Here is a 22602-nt window from a genome sequence, read left to right as displayed (position 1 = left end):
TCCAAAACGAGAACTTTTTTTCGGTTCACAGGTGGGCTCTTGGACGCTTGCCTCTAGAACCTGATGTTGCACGCCCTCTGCTGGTCATCCCTAACATTGCTCTCTCATCCCAAGGCAAAACATCACTCCTCTAAACCCTTTTGGGGCTGGTCAGCATAGGTTCAGAACACACAAGCAGACACCAGTGAGTATCAGAGTCAGATCCCTGGTAGTGTTCAGTTAGTTCAGTATAGGATCAGAACTGAATCTGAAGATGAGTTCAAGTATTTGTATCAAAACTAGGGCTCAGCAATGTCTAGGAGGAGGGTTTAGGCAGAGGCTGGATTTGGGGAACTGTCTCTACCAGGACAATAACCAGGTTGTGTCTCAGGCTGAAGTCATAGTTGGGACTCAGTGTGGGAGCAAAGTCTGGGCCTGGGTGTCGGCATGAAGCATGCATCAGGTGAGATGCTCAGAGTCTGATCACAGGAGGAAGGCCATCTGCAGCCAAGGTAATGGGTCAATGTGGCATTCCTACACCCGGGAAAAAGCATCAGGTAATGAGTACCCAGTCACTGGAGAACTCAAGAACAAGCAGGAAGACTGCCCAGGAGAGAGAGATGAGGAAAAGGGGACAGAAGGAGGTAGTCACTCTTTTTTTGTAGGGGGAGGGAGTCTCTAGTCTGTTGCCCAGGCTGGAGTGCAGTGGCACAATCTCAGCTCACTGCAACCTCCACCTCCTGGGTTCAAGCAATTCTCCTGCCTCAGCCTCCCAAGTAGCTGAGATTACAGGCATGTGCCACCAAGCCTGGCTAATTTTTTTTGTATTTTAGTAGAGATGGGGGTAGTCACTAATTTGTAAGGCCCTCCCAACTTTAAGGATGGTGACGGGTAGGCCAAGGAGCCCCTTTTTCCTCAGTATTCTAGTATCCCAGTATTCTACTTGTGGTTTCCTATTAAAACCCCCGCTCCTGCTCCCACACACACACTAGTACTACCACATACAAATCATAGGTACAACTGGGGGAGAGAGCGGCCCAAGGGCTAGTTCTGTCACTGCAGAGAGCTGGCAGCTGTGGGGGTAGTCTTCCTTTCCCCCAGGATTCTCTGTTTCTACTGGCAACAGGGCCTAGCAGCCTCCCACACCCAGATCTTAGCAACCATGGGAACCCCTGGCAACCGCTACCATGGTGACAAGACAGGGAACTGAGAACAGGCTAGGGGGCACTTCCTCTGCAGCCTTTGGGATGTGAGCAGGATAGGGGCTCCCTCCCCTATACAGTCTGGGAGGGAACATGTGCCTCTGTCTAAAACACCTCCTCACTGGCACCCACCCCCACCCCTGCCCACGGATTCCGGTTCCCTCAGGGTGAGGAAATGAGGGACACCTAGGGCTATGACGTCTCCAAGGGGAGGGAGGGCAAGTGGGGGCGTTTGGGACTGGCATGATCGCAGATGTGTGCATACGCTGGCAGACATGGTGTCAACGTGTCAACAGCCACATACCTCATCCACTCTGTCATATAGAGACATGCCCCCACAGTCATTTACTCACACATGTACACTGACCCAAAATCATATACCTACAACATATAACAGAATTGGGCATACCACCACACAAAAATAACTACACAGATCCACTCTCATAAATCACATTACCAGTATCACACTACAAATAACTCCCAATCAGACTCAGATTTATAGATGCACTCGCAGTCCCAGCATTTGTGAACATGAAAAGTAATGGTTAACTTGGTTAACTCAACCAAGTTAACCATTGGTTGGGTATAAACTACATGCCCAGCTCAGAACTAAGTGCATTACCTGCATTACCTTAATTAACCCTCTCAACAACCCCCTGAGGCACTGATCCCCATTTACAAAGAAGGAGATGAGGTGTGAGTGTGGCCTGTAAGCTCACAGCATCCATAGACTCCAGGACCACACTGTCACAGTCCATGCCACACTGAGCACCACAAACACCTGATGCCCAGGACAATGGGACCAAGGGCAGGAACCCTGGACTAGGCAGACAACGGAGTCCATGCCATCAACACCTGAAGGCACAGTCCCACACCCTCGAAGGTCCAAGCCTACACTTTAGCATTAGCAGGGGCCAGGTAAAGGCTGGTGACTAAACTCTCTGCCTCCGTGTTGGCACAGGCAAGGCTGGGGGAGGCAAAAAAGACAGAACTGGAATAGGAAGAAGTAGAGCCACCCACAGCCTGGGCCCCACAAGTCTGGAGGTGGGAGAGTGAAAGCCCCCAGATGTGAGGAGCCAGCAGGGGTGCAGGGCCCCTCACCCCACCTCACTCATCTCTGTCACACTAGTCCATCCCTCCTTCCTCCCCTCCCCCTTCCTCATTCCTCCCCACCCCATCTCTGTGCCTCATCCTTTCCTTGCTCACCCCTTCTTTCCTCATCCCTCACCCTGCCTCCCCACCCCTCCTCAGCCCTTCTTTCCTCTCCCTTCCTTACTCCCACCCTATCTCTCCTCTGCCCCATGCACCCTCCCTTCCCCATCTCCCTCACCCCATCTCCCCCTCCTCTCTCCACCCCCCCTCCCCACCTCCCCTCTCTCAACCCCATCTCCCCAAATTCCTCATGCTCCTCTTTCCCCATATTCATCACCCCATCTCTGCTCCCCTCCTGAGCCCAACTCTACCTCCTCTCCATCCTCCTCTCACCCCAAGTCCCTTTCTTCCTCCACACCTCAGGCCCCTTTACCCTTGGAAGCCCCATAGAGACTCCTGGCACGAAGTGAGGTAGTGAAGAATCTGCAGACCTGACCCCAGGATCCCGGCCCCCTCCCTGCTCTGCTCTTGGCCCAGGTACTCAAGCCGCAGTTTCTAGCAAGGCCTCATGGGTGTCCAAACTCTCTATCTGGGAAATAGGAAAGAAAGAAGTAAAGGAGTGCTTCTGCCCTGACCCTTCCTTTATCATCAACCCCCCGGCACCCCCCTTCCCTCTTCACCCCCAGATTACCCCCCCACCCCCACTCCCTCGAGCACAGATGGGCCTGGGAGACAGTGACGTGGGCGCCAGGCACCGTGTCTGCTCGAGCGGCGGCTTCCGCCGGCGACCGCCTCCGCATCCCCGCCTGCTCCCTGCATCGGGGACACTGGGGCTGAGATCTAATGACTTAATGGGGAGTGGGGGAGACTAGAGAGTCTGAGGGTGTTAAGGAAGGGGATCATGGGGAGAGAGATGAAAGATTAAAGGGGAGAGCTAGGATGGGGGAGATAAGGGGTGTAGAGAAAGGACCAAGAATGGGACAAGACAGATCACTGGGGGAAGACAGGAGATCCTCGAGGGCCAAGAAGGAAAGGGCTAAAACACAGGCACTCAAGGGGGAAGTAGAAAGAGAGTCTGATTAGAAAGGGGACTGAAATGGGGACCGCGGAGTCGCTGAGGAGGGGCGCGAGGATGAGGGGCTGTACAGAGGGTGGGCGGGAGAGACTCCTGGAGGCACCGGCCTGCGCAGAGCTACCCGCCTCCCTCAGGGGAGATGTCTGGAGGACTCGGAAACCCGGGGTCCGTGGAATCTGTTAGAGATTCCGTTAGGTCACGTCAGGCCACCGCGAGGTCAGGGTAAGGTAAAGCTAAATGAGGTCAGCTCGAGGTGGCTTCACCGTTGGCTGGAAGGCGAGTAAGAAGTGCTGACCTTCTGGCCCCGGTCCAGGGACTACACCTCCCAGAGTGCACTGTTCTCTCCCCCTGCCCCCCAATTAAGGAAAAAAAAGAATGCACAGCCAACTGGTGGGTGCAGTTTTCCTTTAAGGCTGCCTTTGACGTTGCACGGGTTCCAGAAGGTTCTCCTGGGATTCGAGCACTGGCCAGAACGTCCCACCTTCTCAACTCGGAGATTGGACTAATATAGTTGCTCCGGGCTCGGGTCTGAGTCTCAAGCACTAACCAATAAAATCAAAGGGCGAGCGGCGTTGCCGCCCTCTGTCTTTTTCACCAATGGCACGACGAGATGGCAAAGAGGCGTGGTTGAGTGATCTCAGAGGGCGCCAATCAGATCCACACCAATCACTGCTTGGAATGTGTGCGCGTGTGGCCGGGTGACAGGGGAGGAGGATGGGGGGGCTATCACCAAACCGCTCGTTGAAAGCTGCCCAATCACAGCAGAGGCTAAATTGAGTGACGGGCAGAAGGTTCAATGGGCGGCGCGGAGGCGGAGCCGTGGGGGGCGGGCTCCCGGTCCCGCTGTCGGCGGCCGGCGGGCAGGCGACTCCTGTCCCGGGTGGAGGCGGCTGAGCCGGAGCCGGGGGAGGGGGCAGCGACTGTCTCACGGACCACGGCGGCGCCCGCAGCTCCTCACCGGTGAGGGCGCCGAGCCAGGACTCGGGGGTCCCGGGAGTGGGGCGTCGCGAAGCCAGGGCTCCTGGTATCGGGGGGAGGAGGGGTTGGGACACTGAGGGCCCGTAGGCTCTGCTGCCCTGTGGGTGCGGGGTCCCGGGGTCTGCAGGGTGTTCAGATTCCGCGACCCGGGCTTGGCTGTCACAGGGAGCAGCCAGCGTCTGAGCCGGGGGAGGGTCGGGTCGGGTCGGATTGGGTTCTGTGGGGCGGAGGCGTCTATGACCAGGCCAGCCAGCCAGCGCGGGTGACATCACCGACCACCCTCCCCCGCCCGAGCCCCCTCCCCTCCTCTCCGCGCCGCGCCTTTTGTCCCGGCCGAGCTTCACTCTGCCCCGCCCATCCGCGAGGGAGGAGACTCCCGTCAGTGACTTCATTGAGTAGGTTCTTGGGGATTGGGGTCGGGTCCTCCCCAGGGAGAGGCGACTGGAGCTCACTGCCTCTCGGGCCCTCACAATCACACCTGTCACAGGTACACACACTGCCACTCACAAACACGCTTGCACTGCTAGCCTCACTGTCACACTGCCATACAGCCGCTCACAGCCAGCCAGACACTGCTGCACCTGAGAGCAGGTGGCCGTGGGTCCTCTCCCTTCACTCTCCACACCTGGGGATCAGGTCCGGCACCTGCTGCGCCAGACAGCCCTTGCTGGGCACGCGCCTCTGAGAGTCCGAGGAGGTGGCTTCCAGAGCTGCAGCACTCCAGGCCGGCTCCGTGGAACGATCAGAGGTGAGGGGCTTGGCTGGGCATGTTTAAGCGCACAGTGCTCTCCTGCCCACCCCCAGCAGCACCCCCACTACAGGCCCGAGGAGCTTTCCGGAGCTTCCCACACTCCTGGGGAGAAGACTTCTTAGCCAGCTTGATGTTTAAAATTCAGCTGGAGCCCTTAAAACTTCGAGCGTGGACGCTGAATGGGTTTGTAAAGTTTCGGTAAGTCCCTCCGGAGAAGGGCACCCATACCCATACCCAGTCAAACCCTTCACGTGACCATCCCCTCCATTGCCTTCCTGCTTCCTCCACCTCATCCTCATCCCCTCCATGACATGCAGGAAGCCCCCTCCTGCCTCACTCTCATATCTGAATGAATTGCACCCCTTATCATTCCTCTCCTATCTCAAACCCTTTGGGCATTCATTTTCCACAGACATTTCCTCCAATATTTCAACTCTCTACACATTCCTCCCTTTCAAGCCATCATTAACCCGTTTTCCACCTCAGCCATTTCTATCTATCACTCATCCCCCTCCATCAGTACCTCATTTTCTGTATCAGCCATCTCACCTCCCTGTACCTCAACAGTCCCCCTCGCCATTTTCTCCCCATCTTTCCTTCCTGCCTCTACCTTAACATCCTCCTCATTCTCCATCAAAGGCAGTGCCATGCCATGGGGCTCCTTTGTCATTCCAACACGTGGCCTGTGGGTAGGGGGGAAGGGAAGGAGGGAGGAAAGCAGGAGAAAAAGGAGGCAGATCTGAACGAGCTTGCCCTGTGTCTGTGGAGGCAAGAGATGTATGGGCCTAGAGCAGCTAGCAGGGGGGTACCAGGGAGGAAGCTGGCTGGGTGTGGAGGTAATGCAGGGACAGCAAAAGGAGGTGGGTGGTTGGTGAGCTGTCCCACTGGCCCTCTGCCTGGAAGCTGCTCTAGTTCTCTGGGGGCACCCTCTTGGTGTGCTAGGATTCCTTCCCAGTCCCAAGGGAAAGAAGGTGTAGGCTGAGGCAGAAATGGCAGACCACCCCCAGCTCCCTCTCAGACGGCTTTTGCTGCCATTTCTGAAAATGGCTGCCCCCTCCAGGTGCTCTTTCTTCTCTGCCTCCCCCAACCCCTGTCTCCCCCACAGACGTGACATGCTGGTGGGGGGCGAAGGGGGAGTACCCGCCTATGTGGAGTCTTTTCTTCATCAGAAAAAGGTGACTCCCAGATCTATGAGTCAACCCAGCCACCTGCAGCAGGCCCTGTGGGGGAAGCAGTGAGGGCCATTGTCCCTGCCCACCTAGGTCCTTGGGTGCCTCCCCCTTACCCGGTTACAGCCCTCACTCCTGCCAGGACACCCTGTACACTTCCCTGCTGTGAAGCAGTCAGAGGCAGAAAAGCAGGCCTCAGCTGGGGCTGCCAGCCTAGGACATTGCTAGAAAGACTGGTTCTCCTGACCTTGGTGGGGCTTGGCCAGGTCTCAGAAGGGTGAGAATGGCTTCTGGCCATTCCTCTAGAGAGCTCTAGCTACAGGAAAGTCCCCCTTCCCCTGATATATACCACAGACACACCAATGGAGGAAGACTGGAATGGAAGAATTCGGGTTGTTTGTTTCTCTTATAACAAATGCTCCTGCACCCACCTTAAAAGGGATCGTCAGAGAAATATGGGACTGACGCTGGGCCCGATCCTAAACCACAGGGGCAGACTGGGGGTATGGGGTGGGGCTAGGAATGGTATTAAGGAAATGGTGGTTGGTTAGTGCCCAATTGTCTCCTAACCATTGGGGTTTAAAAAGTCCTGTCCCCAGGAAGCTTTTGTTCACTCACACTGGTGCTTAGACAGCGCAACCCTCGAAGTTTTGTGTGTAGACGCGGGGAAATGAGTAAAGGGAACTGTTTGCCCCAGTTGGGGGAAGGACAGTATCTCCCCCGATCCCCCCCTTCCCCCCCACCCCCCCACCCCTGATAATGAGGGAGTTGGAAACAGCAGTTTCCAAAGGCTGTGAGTCACCCTGTGATCTGAGTGACACGTGAGGCTTAGCATCGTCAGAAGGGCGGGGGCAGGGAGGCCTGGGGTCTCCAATGGCAGAGAAGACTCCAGACACCCATTCCCTGACTCAGTCTGGCTGGCCAGGACAGCTGGCGGAAGACCCAGGCCTGTTCCCAGTCCTGGGCCACTGCCCCAGCTGCCCTTAACCTGGCATCATGCCTGAGGCGTGGCGCAGGAGACCACGATGCTCAGGTGACCTCACCCGTTACACTGACCTTCGCCAGCTCCTGTGCGTGGGTTGCTCAGTCCATGGTTCCACCTCACTCAGCAGGGCCTCTCAGGGGTCCTCAGTCTGGCCCAAGGACCAGGGCCTCAGCCTAGCCCCAAGAAGTGGGCCACAACCTTCAGCTTCCTGCTGGGAAAACCCAGGAGGTGAGGACGGAATCACAGAATCCTAGAATGTCAGAGCCGGAAGAGATCATCTAGTCCAAATCTTTCATTTTACAGATGGGGGACACAGGCCCACAGAACAGATATGACCTGCTGAAGGTTACCCAGGGAGTCATTTAGGGATTGCAAGATCATTAGGAACAGGGCTGGGGCAGAAGAGAAGAAGGCATCAAGTCTTGGCCCTGGGTTTCTTTCAGAAACAAGGAGACCAGTGCTGGTCCAGTGGCTGTGATGGGAAAAGATTATTACAAGATTCTTGGGATCCCATCGGGGGCCAATGAGGATGAGATCAAGAAAGCCTACCGGAAGATGGCCTTGAAGTACCACCCAGACAAGAATAAAGAACCCAATGCTGAGGAGAAGTTTAAGGAGATTGCAGAGGCCTATGATGTGCTGAGTGACCCCAAGAAACGGGGCCTGTATGACCAGTATGGGGAGGAAGGTAAGAGGGCAGCACTCTAGCCCAATCCTGGACCCCTGTGCTTGGTGGGGGTCCTGGGTGTACCATTTTTTGTAGCAGGGAACTGGAGGCTGTGGAGGGGGTGAGGGTGGCGAGGGTTTCTAGCACTGCTACCCAGAGGAGAGAGAAGCCCACCCACTACCCAGCTCAGCTCACCGTAGTTCTCCCTGCCTCTCTCTGCCCTTCTCCCTCCTCAGGTTCAGGCCTTAGAGAGGTCTGAAACAACAGCCAGGGGCCTTCCCTGCCCTTCTTTCCTTCCCAGCCTTATTAGTCCTGCCTGAAGTCTCTGCTGCTTCATTGGCTGATGGGGAAGGTTGGAGAGAGGGAGTGTGTGGCTCTCTGAGGACAGAGCATTTACATTCATCAGCATAAAAGTCTGGCCCTTAAGCAGCCTGGGAATTAACTACCAGAGCTCTGAGCAGAAATGGTTGTCCCCTTCCCTCCCCCGGCCCTGCCTGCTTCTTGCCAGCAGAACAGAGGTGGAGCTTTGCGTCCCAAAGGAAGTGGCAAGGATCCAAGGGTGGAAAGGGAACCGTGGCTGGCATCTGACCCCCTCCCTGGGGTAGCTGGTGGCCACAGTGTAGGAGGCAGGAAAGGCCCAAATAAAGCCTCTGAGAGAGAGGCCCCTCCCAGCACATCCCACGGCCATGATGTAGCTGCTAATTCTGGGCCTGCCCGTCAGGGCTGCCTGCTACCCGCCAGCCACAGGCACCTGTCAGGCTATATTAAGAGACATTGTCACAGCTGAGGACTCTCCTTCCTAGGAAGAACTATCCTTCCTCCCCAACAGTATCCACCTTTTTTTCACATTGTCCTCCTCTTCACCCTCCCCATCTATCCTCAAAACTAAATGGGCTAATCATATGTAGATAAGAAGGTTATTTTCTTCCCCTCCTCCTGGCCTTGGGTTCCATGTCCCTCTGTGCACTCTTGTCCTCCCAACTCCCTCTTCCTATTCTCCATGCTGCCGGTTCCTTCCATTCTTCCTGCTTACCTCCCAGACATGCCAACTCCCAGACTTACCAGATACCGGCTAGAACCCCCCATATTCTCCAAGCTAAGACATTTTTCTCTCTGGCATGGAGGGATGGGAGGGATAGGAGTGGGAAAAAAGGAAGCAGTACAGACACCATGCCGCCATGTGACCTGTCTTGGAATTGCACTCATTTCTCCATTCAGCCCCACCTTTGTTTAGAAAGAAGGCAGTTGCTGGGAGAGCTCCCCTGAGATACTTCACCCCTTCTTCCTAAGTGAAGGGGTCCAGACACCAGGTTCTGATGCAGAGCCGCATCCCAGAAGGGCCCCTGAGGATGTGGCATGGCCTTAAGGGTACCTCCATGGCCTGGGGAGGGAGAAGCAGCTTAGTAATGTTGGTTACATTTCTGTCCACCCTGCCCAATCCCTAGTAGCCATCTATTATAAAGCAGTTATATATACAGACTCTGTGTACAGCTCTGGCTAGGGACAAATTGCTCCCAGCTTGAAAAGGGGGTGGTATTGGGAGAGCAGGAATCCCTATAGAGAGAATTACCTCTTCCCGTCATCGTCGGTTCAGCCTCCCTCCCTCTGTCACCAGCTCTGCCAGGCTGCTTGAACTTGCTTGATAATCAGCCCTTTGATAGAAGGAAAGAAGAGATCCTAGGTCTTGGGGGAGGGGTGAAGAGGCAGCTGCCACAAGTCCCTGAACTGTCTGCCACTTGGCCTCTCTAGTGAAATTCAAACCTGCCCTTGTGGTCCCAGGAAATAAGAGGCTAAATTAGGCTCAGATCTTCATGATCAGTTGAAATTCTAGATAAATGGCCTCAAAGAGAAGGGTCTCTTTCCTAGTCTGGGCCCTCACCCATAGTCTATGTATTCTGGAGCAGTTCTCAGTGTGAACCCTCTCCCCACATCCCCCACTACCGCCAGCACCCCCTCCTCCGCATGAAGGCTGCTCCAGGAATCTGAGTCCCTTAGACAAGACCCTACAGAGAGAGCAGCTAAGGTCACCACCTGCCATGTGCCAGCCCATTCATGCATTTTGGTTGCTCAACATTAGGTGTGGGGTATGGCGTTCACTGTTGTATAACTCCAGGGAGCTCTGTTCCCATTGTAGTCTATGTCTGTACAATGTGTGAATGACACTCCCTAAAGTTGTGTAACACCGAGCAGAGTGTGGGAACAAAGCATTTGAAAACTTTTTCTAGAAAAATAGCTCTTCATCTCCAAGCTAATGAGCTTTCCTGCTTTTTGAGGCCTCCTGATTTCCCATTTGAGCAGGAGTCAGGGAAAGAGGAAACATTGTTAGAAGCAGAGTGGAAGTGGTCTTCCTCCTGGGTCGGATCCCTACCCTATTTGTGACTGTTCACTTACCAGCCCCCTCTGTCCTGTATGTCTTTGGAGATAAGCAAAGATTTGGGAACCAGGTATAACTTGTAATGTGATACCAGGCTATTCATTCAAGGCTGTGTGAGACATCTTTGGACCATGAGTATGTGGAAAAGATTACAGGCCTGGAAGTCACAGTCTCTAAGTCCTCTAGTCCTGGCTTTTCCACCTATTGGGTAAGCCAGCCTCTTTGAATCTCAAGTTGTGCATCGTTATTAAATATATAATCAGGAGTGGAAAATAATCTTGCCAGAAGACTTTCTTACTCTATTAGCCTGGCCCTCTCTGTGGGATTTAAAGGTTGCTTCTCTCTCTAGGCCTGTGAACTGGGAGCTAGCAGGCAGGGGGAAGATACTGGGGTGGGGCTAGGATGAGCCACACTGCTCCTAACTTCTCCTCCCCTCTAGGCCTGAAGACCGGCGGTGGTACATCAGGTGGCTCCGGTGGCTCCTTTCACTACACCTTTCATGGGGACCCCCATGCCACTTTTGCCTCCTTCTTTGGTGGCTCCAACCCCTTCGATATCTTCTTTGCCAGCAGCCGCTCCACTCGGCCCTTCAGTGGCTTTGACCCAGATGACATGGATGTGGATGAAGATGAAGACCCATTTGGCGCCTTCGGCCGTTTTGGCTTCAATGGGCTGAGTAGGGGTCCAAGGCGAGCCCCAGAACCACTGTACCCTCGACGCAAGGTGCAGGACCCCCCAGTGGTGCACGAGCTGCGGGTGTCCCTGGAGGAGATTTACCATGGCTCCACCAAGCGCATGAAGATCACGAGGCGGCGCCTCAACCCTGATGGGCGAACTGTGCGCACCGAGGACAAGATCCTACACATCGTCATCAAGCGCGGCTGGAAGGAAGGCACCAAGATCACTTTCCCCAAAGAGGGCGACGCCACACCTGACAACATCCCTGCTGACATTGTCTTTGTGCTCAAAGACAAGCCCCATGCACACTTCCGCCGAGACGGCACCAACGTGCTCTACAGTGCCCTGATCAGCCTCAAGGAGGTGGGGCCTAGTTAGCTGTGTGTGCCTGTTGGGGAGATTCCCTCTCTTCCCGCCAGCTGGCACATTCTTTCCTCACTTCAATCTATTTCCTCCCTTCCCACTCACCTTATCCAACCTTTTCCTCACTTTCTGCTTCGTCTTCCCCAGGCGCTGTGTGGCTGCACTGTGAACATTCCCACCATCGATGGCCGAGTGATCCCTTTGCCCTGCAATGATGTCATCAAGCCAGGCACCGTGAAGAGACTCCGTGGGGAGGGCCTTCCCTTCCCTAAAGTGCCCACTCAGCGGGGAGACCTCATTGTTGAGTTCAAAGTTCGCTTCCCAGACAGATTAACACCACAGACAAGACAGATCCTTAAGCAGCACCTACCCTGTTCCTAGGCTTTGCCCCAGCCAGTCCAGAGCCTACCACAGCAATACCCCCAACACTCGCCCCACTCAATGTGCACCCAGCTTGATGTCCATTGGACACTGGCAACTTTTTCTAAAATGCAAAAAAAAGCCACTGGTTTTCAGGAAAATGTTCCTGTCCCTGACCCCTTTCAGAGCTGGGCTGCCTGGGGGGAGTGGGAGGGAGGTGGGGAAAGCTAGCCCAGGCCAGGGGTCAATGTTCATGTCACTAGCTTTGAATCCAGTTTCCACTGCAGTGGCTGGAAAGTGACCTGAGTGCTACTTGAAGATATGTAGAGATTCCTTATCCATGCCTGTACATAGCATGTCCTCCTCCCCTCTCAGCTTTGCTAATACCAGTCCCCTCCCTTCCCTTTGGCTTCCTGCTGTTGGGGGCAGAAGAGAATAGAAAGGACACTGCTTTCTCAGCCCCACCCCCAGATCCACAGTGTCCAGGGTTATGACACACATATTCATGTACACGAAGCACTCGCCTAGAGCTGTCTGTGACTCTCTAGGAGAGAAGAAGGGAAGGTCCATAATCTGTGAGCAGGGACTTGAGCACGAGACACTTTTCATCTGGAGCAGAGGGGTGAGCCGGCCTCAGCAGCCTCTGCAACAGCTGCCCTGCCTATACCCACAGAGCTGGAGGTTCTATCCTCCTTGCTGCTCTCAGGAGTGTTCAAGGGTGGAGGGCAGGGAATAGGGCCTGAGGTTTAAGGCTAAGAGGTTGGGGGCAGGGCCCATCTCCCAGCCTTCATCAAGAAGGGAAAGAGCTTTGGGGTCAGGTGGCAGCTATTCCCCACCAAGAGATTCAGGGTCACAGGTTTCTCCCCATACCTCTGAACTCAGGGCCTAGCCACCCCCAAACTTCCAAATCCCACTTTTGTGATATGTGAAGCTACTTATTTCTTACCCTTAGAGGCTGTGTGGGGAATTCCCAGCCCTTTTATGCCTGTGTGACCCCACCCCATTCCCACAGTTGTATAAAGGTCATAGTGAAGGAGCTGGGGGAAGACTGCTTCAGTCAGATCCTGGGGTGGGGTCTTTAGGTTTTCTCACTTTGACAAGCCCCTGAATGTTTTTATAGTAGTTTTTTTGTATTTTTTTGTAATGACAGTATTATGTAAAAAATAAAGTATTTTAAAAATATGGCATCTGAGCAGGAGCAACATACCTGGGATGGGGGTGGGTGACCAGGGCCACTGTCAACCTCCCTCCTGGGCCCTGGTCATCTTTGAGAAGCCCAAGCAGGCCCTCAGTATAAGCTGAAGCTGACCCCTTCCTGTAAGCCTCCTGGGGCTTCTAAAACATAATATTCCAAACACAGCACAGAAAGTACCACTCAGCTATTAGAAAAAACATGTATTTGGGAAGAAAAAATAGATGGGCTAGCTAGTGTGAAAACAAGTAGATTTTCTCTTCTTGTCTAAATTTTCTCCGAATCAGATAAATTTTCCTTCTAGGAGAGGACGGAGGACTTTTTTTTTTTTTTTTTTTTTTTTTTTTTTTTAAGACAGAGTCTTGCTCTGTCACCCAGGCTGGAGTGCAGTGATGCGATCTTGGTTCACTGCAGCCTCTGTCTCCTGGGTTCAAGCGATTCTCCTGCCTCAGCCTCCTGAGTAGCTGGGATTACAGGCATGTACCACCACACCCGGCTCATTTTTGTATTTTTGGTAGAGATGGGGTTTCACCATGCTGGCCAGGCTGGTCTCGAACTCTTGACCTCAAGTGATCCGCCTGCCTTGGCATCCCAAAGTGCTGGGATTACAGGTGTGAGCCACCGCTCCTGACAAGGATGAAGGACTTTCTGGCTGACTAGAAGAGACACATCCCCAAAGACAGAGCCTGGACATTGGAGGGGGTAGCCAAAGGTACCTGGTCTCCTTGGTCCATGCTGGTAGGGCCTGGCAGTGGACACAGGCTCCTTGGGAAGCATTGAACACAGCTGCAAATCCTCAAATCTCACAGTTGTCTGGGGATGTCTGTTCTGGCCTCTGACCTCTATGTGTCTGCTGAGACATCTCTGGCCCTCAGGACCTGAGTGGTGGCTGCATGAGGGGGTACTTGTCCCTTTCCTGAGATCTGGGTAGGAAGGAGTCCTATAGTTGCAGAAATGCCCATCTGCAGGTTCTGCCTGGCCCCGTATGTCCTCCTGGGCTGACTTTCCTCTGAGCATGAAGCCCACGTCTTCTCCAGGATCAGGCCCGTGACAGTCATGCCCTCCTGAACGCCAGTGTCCCCAGTACTATCCAGACAGATGACACTAACTGGCTTTTTTCCCAGAACAAAGACACTGAAGAAAAGCTCCTCATCCTTTCACCTGAGGTACTTTTGTACCTTCTTTGAAAAGAGGAAATGTGCAGAAACCAGGGGGTCTTGCTCACAATGGTATGTAATGCCCTGGCCTGGGCAGGGAGACACCCCCACCCTACATCCCCTACTCAATGCTCTCCTCCTTTTGGATTCCTAAGGTAGCCTCTCTATTGACTTGTGGCTAAATTCTTGTCCGGGATCTTTCCTGAGGCCGGAAGATTTGGGATTCTGGTCCACTGGGCCAGACTGCTCACTCTGGCCTCAATGTAGACACACAAGACCTGGGAAATTATCATGACCTGCTGTGCACACTCTGGGGGTTAAGGTTTTTTGTGTTTTTTTTTTTGAGATGGAGTTTCACTCTTGTCACCCAGGCTGGAGTACAATGGCACAATCTCAGCTCACTGCAATCTCCACCTCCCAGGTTCAAGCAATTTTCCCACCTCAGCCTCCTGAGTAGCTGGGATTACCGGCATGCACCACCACATCTGGCTAATTTTTGTATTTTTTAGTTAGTAGAGACAGGTTTTCACCATGTTGGGCAGGCTGGTCTCGAACTCCTGACCTCAGGTAATCCACCTGCCTTAGCCTCCCAAAGTGATGGGATTACAGGTGTGAGCCACCATGCCCAGCTGGGGATAGGATTTTGAGAGCCTAGAAGCGAGGCATCTGAAACAAAATACATTTCAATGGGAAAGCCCTCAGGCTGACTGCAACCTTATCTGCAATTTGAACCTTACCCCTTCTTAGAGGCTGTGTGAGGGATTTCTGCTATTGTAATGCACCCTTAGAGGCACGCACACCCACCTGCATGCACAGAGTTGTAGAAAAGTCAAGATAGTAAAAGAGCTGTGGGAGAGACTGGTTCAATCTGGTCCTGAGGGGGTGGGGTCTTTACTGGGTTTTCTTACATTGATAAGCCCCTGAATGTTTTTATAGTAGAGGGGTGTATGTGTGTGTGTGTGTGTAATTTTGTAATGACAGTACTATGATAATCATTTGCTCATCTTGTATGACAGTAATATACTCCTTAAGGCTTGGCCATCCTGGATCTTAGGTAACCAGCATTCTTGGTTGGGGAGCTCTCCTTAGTCACTGGAGCCCCTTGACTACTCAGATAGGCATTTACCTCCTGGACATCTTCCCACTGTGGCTTAAGGAGCTGAAGTCTCCTTGAACTTCCTACTTCTCTGACCTCTTTGGCTCTTAAAGAAATACCTAATCTCCAATATCCTTTACCTAAAGAAAAAGCTCCAAGAAGATGCTATGCTCTGTGGTAAGCCCCTTCTGCCTCCAGGCACTGCTCCTCCATGGCCAGAGTCTGTTGGGACACAGTCCACTCTCATCTGTTAGGTATGTCCTGCCATTGTCTGACTTGTAGTGACTCTGGACTGCCTCTCTTGGCCCCCAAATAGTCCCACTCTGACATGACTTGTCCATGGAGAGGGTAAGAGAAGCTAAAAAGTTTGTCTGCTGTCTTCATTGAACTCAGGGTCCTCTCGACTTCCTTGCTCACGATTGAGGAGGCAGGGAAAGGACTCTCCAGAGTGCGGGCTGAATTTTCTGTGATAAGCTTATCTCCTGATCTGCCTGTTTCTTTCAAGGAGCTAAGCAACCTCAATTTAGCCACCCTTGAAACTTGGGTGGCTGAGGGGTAAAGGTGGACTTGGGAAAGGAGCCATGATTGGGCCTCTATCACCTTGAGTTTTATGGATTGAGAGACTTTAAGAGGTAAGTCCTATTTCTGCCACACTCAAAACCATACCACCTGGGCTTCTAGTGCCCGTAGCACCTGCATCAAGAAAGGAAAGCTTCCTAGAGGTATTTAGGCAGTTTTCCTGCACCGAGGGGTGCCAAATTTCCAGTTTTCAAATAGGACTTCCCAGAAGGGATCAATGTATCATTGTCAGCAAGCCATGAACAATACACATCTATAGGCCTTCTCCTCAAGTGAACTTTCAGGGTGTTTTCCAGTTGCTTCCACTCTAGGTTCTCTCTTGAACACATTTTTTTTTTTTTTTTGAGATGGAGTTTCGCTCTTGTTACCCAGGCTGGAGTGCAATGGTGCGATCTCGGCTCACCGCAACCTCCACCTCCTGGGTTCAAGCAATTCTCCCGCCTCAGCTTCCTGAGTAGCTGGAACTACAGGCATGAGCCACCATGCCCATCTAATTTTTTGTATTTTTAGTAGAGATGGGGTTTCACCATCTTGACCAGGATGGTCTCAATCTCTTGACCTCGTGATACACCCGCCTCGGCCTCCCAAAGTGCTGGGATTATAGGCGTGAGCCACCGCGCCCGGCCTTGAACACATTTATAAGTCATTTCCTGACCCATTCTGCATCGGCACCAAAAGTTCTTGGATCCTGTAGGCCAGGACCCACCAGTGCTACGTGAGGCTCTTTCAAAAGTGGTGCTCTAGTTGGTTCCAAATATTGTTGGTTATAGGAAATTCTCTAGGAAGAATGGAAAATGGCACATAGTCCTGGAAGGCCAGGCTGTACTGAACAAGGTTAGGAGCTAGAAGACAAAATGATTCCTAAGATCTTTGAATTACAGAGAGTAAAAGCTAGACGTTTTCAACAAATGTTGAGCTTCAGTTGGAGTGAAAGACTATACCTCATTCTGGATGCTAGGAAAGGATACCCCAGAAGCCTTAATCTGGGGTGAAGAAGAAAGTAATAGGAGCAGGAATGAGGACTGAAGGTGGGCCCAAGGTAGGTGCTGGGATGAAACAGAGTTTGGGGCTGGGGGAGCAGTGGGGAAACTTTAGCCTGTATGTAAACTGAAAAGTGAAAGTGGGCATTAGAGATTCTATTGACTAAAACAAAGAGAGACTCCAGTACAAAATAATCACCAGAAACCAGGACAATAGCCACCAGGGCCTTACTGTGCAGAGGTGAGACTCTAGGAGAGATGGTTCCATCCCCCAAGATATTGGGATTTGGGAGCTGCTGAGGATGTGCAGCTGCTCCAGTTTGTCTTTCGTGCTCCACAGTGGTTGGGAGCCTATGTTGTCCTGTATTTCAGCAAGTGACTCTAAAATAGTTCCAGAAAAATATATGTATATATCCCTCCAACAAAGACTGGGAGACTCATCGGGTGCAATCATTTAATGAAAGCTCTGTCTAGTCTTTGGCTAAGCTAGCCAAGCAGACACTTCAGTGGCCACACACACACAAAAAAATACAGAATTTACAGAATTAGTTCAGTAAAGTCACTACACAAGCAAACAACAATGACAAATAGCAACAACGAAGCTTAGAGGGAGGGGAGAATCTGATTTCTAGAAATGCCACATTATACTATATTCTAAATGCCCAGTTTTCAACAACTATAAGACATGCAAAGAAAAAAGAAAATGGCCTATATACACACATGAGGGGGAAAAGAAAAAGCAATCAACAAAAAGTGACCCTGTGGAAGCCCAAACATTAGATTTACTAAAAAGACAATGTGTCAGCTTTGGAAAAAAAAATTTTTATAGAGGCAGGGTCTTACTATGTTGCCTAAGTTGGTCTCAAACTCCTGGCTTCAAGCAATCCTCCCACCTCAGGCTCCCAAAGTGCTAGGATTACAGGTGTGAGTCACTGTGCCTAGCTAAATCTACTATTTAAAATATGTTTTAAAAAAAAAAGAACAAAGAAAAATTATATCTAGGCCAAGCACAGTGGCTTACTGTAAATCCTAGTGTTTTGGGAGGCTGAGGCAGGCGAATTGCTTGAGGCTAGGATTTCAAGACCAGCCTGGGCAACATGGCAAGAGCCATCTCTACAAATAAAATGAAATAATCAGCAGGGAATGGTGGTACCTGCCTGTGGTCCCAGCTACACAGAAGTCTAAGGTGGGAAGACGGCTTGAGCCCAGGAGGTTGAGGCTGCAATGAGTCATATTCACACCACTGTGCTCCGGCCTAGATGACAAAGTGAGAACCTGTCACCAAAAAAAAAAAGACTAAAAAACTTAAGAGAAGTGTGGAAATAATGGCTCACTCAATAGAACTTATCAATAAGGAGGGATAAATTACTTTTTAAAATAACCAAATAGAAACCTTGAGGTTGAAAAGTATAACAAAAGAAGTAAAAAATTTGATAGGAGTTCAAAAGCAGAGTTGAGAAGGCAGAACAAAAATCAGTGAAACTGTAGGTAGGTCAACTGAGATTATCCAATTTCAGAAACAGAAAGCAAAAAGAATGAAAAAAAATGAACAAAGCCTATAAACCTGTGGAACACCCTCAAGTATAAGAACATAAAAATAAATAATAAAAGCCTGGCTGGGTGTGGTGGCTCACACCTGTAACTCCAGCAGGCTCAGGCGGGTAGATCATGAGGTCAAGAGATGAAGAACATCCTGGCTGATATGATGAAACCCTGTCTTTACTAAAAATACAAAAATTAGCTGGGCATGGTGGCACATACCTGTAGTCCCAGTTACTTGGGAGGCTGACGCAGCAGAATCATTTGAACCTGGAAGGCAGAGGTTGCAGTGAGCCGCGATTGTGCCATTACACTCCAGCCTGGCAACAGAGCGAGACTTCATCTCAAAAAAAAAAAAAAAGGCTGAGAAAGAGAGGAGAAAGAGAAGGCATAAATACTTGAAGAAATAATGCTTGAAAACTTCCCAAATTAAATGAATCTACACACCCAAAAAGCTCAATGAGCTCCAAGCAGGAGAAATAGCAAGAGATCAACACCTAGATACATCATAATCAAACTGTCAAAGACAAAGACAAAAAGAGCATCTTGATAGAGGCAAGAGAAAAATGACTCATCACATACAAGGGATCGCCAATAAGATTAACAGCTGATTTGTCATCCGGAGCGACGGAGAAGGCAGTGGCTGGGTATACTCAAAGTGCAAGAGAACAAAGTCTATGCCCAGCAAAACTATGTATCAAAACGGAGAGTTGGGGGAAAGAGTATGGAAAAAAAGCACTGCCATAGAAGGCTGAGACTATGGCTGAGAAGATGTCAGTAGATAACATGGAGAAGGAAGCCCTCGCAACAGCTGAGGAGCTGGCCACTCAGAAGTGTAAACCAAGACTGCACAAATTCTGGGAGCTGCACCTGAAGCATACTGAAGCTTGAAAATTAAATCACCAAGAAGTTGTGGGGGATAATAAAAGACTTAAAAATTACCTGCAAACTGGGAAGCTAATAAGCCTCATTTCAAATGGGAATTGCAGGAAGAAGGAGGAAAAAAAAAATGTCCAGACAAAGACTATGAGAAAAGATACAGAAAGATGGGAGAGAAAAAAAAAAGAGGAAAAACTCCAATCTGGGATTTTTACATTATGCTGCTTCCCAGTTGCACCAGTATCATTGGTTGACCAAGCAGATCAAACCTGACACAGAAATATATTAAAGACTAACAGAAAAATATGGAGCGAAGTTCTACACAACACCCAGAAGCCTTCTTCATGGAACACATATGCCTTCCACAGAGGAAATTGACAGGACAGAAAAGCAAACTGAAAAATGAGACAAATATAGCTGGAGACACCCTTATGATGATGATGATGATGATGCAGATATCAACTACTAAACATTTAAAGAATTAACACCAATCCTTCTTTTTTTTTTTTTGAGACAGACTCTCACTCTGTCACCCAAGCTGGAGTGCAATGGCGCTATCTCAGCTCACTGCAATTTCCACCTCCCAGGTGCAAGCGATTCTCCTACCTCAGCCTCCCAAGTAGCTGGGATTACAGGTGCATGCCACCATGCCCGGCTAATTTTCGTATTTTTCGTAGAGACAGGTTTCACCATGTTGGTCAGGCTGGTCTCAAACTCTTGACCTCAGTTGATCCGCCTACCTCAGCCTCCCAAAGTGCTGGGATTACAGGTGTGAGCCACTGTGCCCAGCCTCCTTCTTAAACTCTTCCCAAAAAATGAAGCAGAGAAAAACTTTCTAACTAATTATATGAGGTCAGCATTACCCTGATACCAAAGCCAGATAAAGACATCATTGGAAAAGAAAATTACAGACCAATATCCTTTATAAATAGATGAAAAAAAAAAAACCCTCAACAAAATATTAGCAGGTTGAACTCAACAGCAAATTAAAAGGATCATTCACCATAACCAAGTGGAATTTATTCCAAGAATGCTGGGGTGATCAAACATAAGAAAATCAATCCATGTAATATATCATATTGATAGAATAAAGGAGAAAAACCAAATGATCATTTCAGTTGACACAGAAAATGTATATAACAAAATCCAACCTTTTAATGATAAAAATTAAGAAAACTAGGGTATTAACTTGTTTGCCGGGTGTGGTGGCTCAAGCTTGTAATCCCAGCACTTTGGGAGGCCGAGGCGGGTGGATCACGAGGTCAAGAGATCGAGACCATCCTGGTCAACAATGTGAAACCCCGTCTCTATTAATACAAAAAAATTAGCTGGGCACGGTGGCGCGTGCCTGTAATCCCAGCTACTCAGGAGGCTGAGGCAGGAGAATTGCCTGAACCCAGGAGGCGGAGGTTGCGGTGAGCCGAGATCGCCACATTGCACTCCAGCCTGGGTAACGAGAGCGAAACTCCGTCTCCAAAAAAAAGAAAAGAAAAGAAAACTAGGAATAAAGAGACCATTTCCCAACATGATATAAAGTATTTATGAGAAAGCCACAGCTAGTAGGATATCAAAGATGAAACAGTGAAAGTTTTCCCCTAAGATCAGGAACAAGAAAAGGATGTCCTGCTATTCAATATTGTAATGGAAGTTCTAACCAGAGCTATTCAACAAGAACAAGTAATAGAAGGCATCAGCTGAGAATGGTGGCTCATGCCTGTCATCCCAGCACTTGAAGCCAGGAGTTCAAAACCAGCCTGGGCAAACTTTTCCTGAGGATAAGTTTGGAACTTGTTAGAGATTGGTTAAGTGGTTGTGATCAAAATGTTCATAGACATATAGACAGTAAGGCCGGGCATGGTGGCTCACACCTGTAATCCCAGCACTTTGGGAGGCCGAGGCAGGTGGATCACGAGGTCAGGAGTTGAAGACTAGACTGGCCAACATGGTGAAACTCCATGTCTACTAAAAAATACAAAAATTAGCTGGGCATGGTGGCTCTTGCCTGTAATCCCAGCTACATGGGAGGCTGAGGTAGGAGAATTGCTTGAACCGGGACCCGGGAGGCAGAGGTTGCAGTGAGCGGAGAATACACCACTGCACTCCAGCCTGGGCTACAGAGCGAGACTCCATCTCAAAAAAGAAAAGAAAAGAAATATAGACAGTAAAGGCCACACTGACAATGTCTCAGATACAAATTAAGAACTTATTAGGAACTGTACCAAACCTTGTTAGTAGCAGCAAAGCACCGGCTGCATTGTATCCATGCTCTAGGATTCTGTAGAAGGCCAAACTTAAGAGTAATAACCTGGGACATCTGGTGGAAGAAATTTCTAAGCAGCAAAGCCTTCAAGAAGTGGCATGGCTGCTTTTAACAATCAGTTAAAAGCTGCTTATATTAACAATCAGTTAAAAGCTGCTTATATTAACAACCTGCTAATATTAACAATCAGTTCCAGCAGGAAAAGAATGACCTATGAACCCAAAATATCTGAGACAGGTCTCAAACAATTTAGAAAATTCATTTTGCCAAGGTTAAGGACATATCCATGATACAGTCTTAGGAGGTCCTGATGACATGTGCCCAAGGTGGTTGGGGTACAGCTTGCCTTTATACATTTTAGGGAGACATGAGACATAAATTAATACATGTAAGATGTACATTGATTCAGTCAGGAAAGGTGGGACAACTCAAAGGAGCGAAGGTGGGGGTGGGCTTCCAGGTTATAGGTAGATAAGAGATAAAAGGTTGCATTCTTTTGAGTCCTTGATCAGCCTTTCACTGAACACACAATTTAGTCAAAGCCAGGCATGGTGGCTAATGCCTATAATCCCAGCACTTTGGGAGGCTGAGGCAGGTGGATCACCCTAGGTCAGGAGTTTGAGACCAGTCTGGTCAACATAGCAAAACCCCGTCTCTACTAAATATACAAAAATTAGCCGGGCATGATGGCACGTACCTGTAGTCCCAGCTACAGGGGAGGTTGAGGCAGGAGAATCAATTGAACCTAGGAGGCAAAGGTTGCAGTGAGCCGAGATTGCACCACTGCACTCCAGCCTGGGCGATAGAGTGAGACTCCAACTCAAAGAAAAAAAACAGAAAAAAAAAATCTAGTCTGTCTCAGTGAATCTGCATTTTTACATAACAATAGGTCAGAAGAAGCAATCAGATATGCAATTGTCTCAGGTGAACAGAGAGATGACTTTCTGTCCCACATCTGTGAAGATAAGCTATCAGTTTACATTGCCAGGGTGAAATTCAACAGAACCATTTTAGGGTAAACATCTTGGGGCCCACAAGAAATTTCCTTGTGGGCAAATTGTGAAGGAGAGTTTTGTTTTGTTTTTTAAATCTTTGTAGCTGTCTTATTTAAAAATAAAATGGGAGGCAGGTTTGCCTGACACAGTTCCCAGCTTGACTTTACCCTTGGCTTAGTGATTTTGGAATTTGAGATTTATTTTCCTTTCAGATTTCCCGTTTTCTTTTTAAATTTTTTCAGAAAGAGCATT

The 22602-nt window shown here is 50.2% G+C and overlaps 1 protein-coding gene and 1 long non-coding RNA gene across 4 annotated transcripts; one reads left to right on the top strand and one right to left on the bottom strand.

The window, feature by feature from the left end:
• Positions 1–4007, bottom strand: LOC105724573 (uncharacterized). The gene is made up of 2 exons (XR_001109046.2): positions 3644–4007; positions 1–513 (listed from the first exon to the last, which is right to left on the bottom strand). It is a non-coding gene; the product is annotated as an uncharacterized LOC105724573 (long non-coding RNA).
• Positions 4008–4221: 214 nt separating this feature from the next.
• On the top strand, positions 4222–12855 carry DNAJB5 (DnaJ heat shock protein family (Hsp40) member B5). 3 transcript variants are annotated; one of them, XM_064380391.1, is made up of 5 exons: positions 4222–4308; positions 5134–5275; positions 7675–7919; positions 10712–11313; positions 11461–12855. In XM_064380391.1, the coding sequence occupies exons 2-5, from the start codon at positions 5208–5210 to the stop codon at positions 11692–11694; spliced, it is 1149 nt and encodes a 382-aa protein (XP_064236461.1). In that variant the 5' UTR covers positions 4222–4308; positions 5134–5207; the 3' UTR covers positions 11695–12855. The 3 variants fall into 3 exon arrangements, with proteins under 3 accessions (XP_064236461.1, XP_021527211.2, XP_064236459.1); XM_021671536.2 differs by having other exon boundaries at positions 5131–5275; XM_064380389.1 differs by lacking the exon at positions 4222–4308 and having other exon boundaries at positions 4684–5275.
• Positions 12856–22602: the final 9747 nt, after the last annotated feature.

Source organism: Aotus nancymaae, unplaced genomic scaffold, assembly GCF_030222135.1.
Source record: "Aotus nancymaae isolate 86718 unplaced genomic scaffold, 86718_ANA_hifiasm-v0.15.2.pri h1tg000003l, whole genome shotgun sequence".
Taxonomy (NCBI): Eukaryota; Metazoa; Chordata; class Mammalia; order Primates; family Aotidae; genus Aotus; species Aotus nancymaae.
This window is presented reverse-complemented; position numbering and strand designations above follow the sequence as displayed.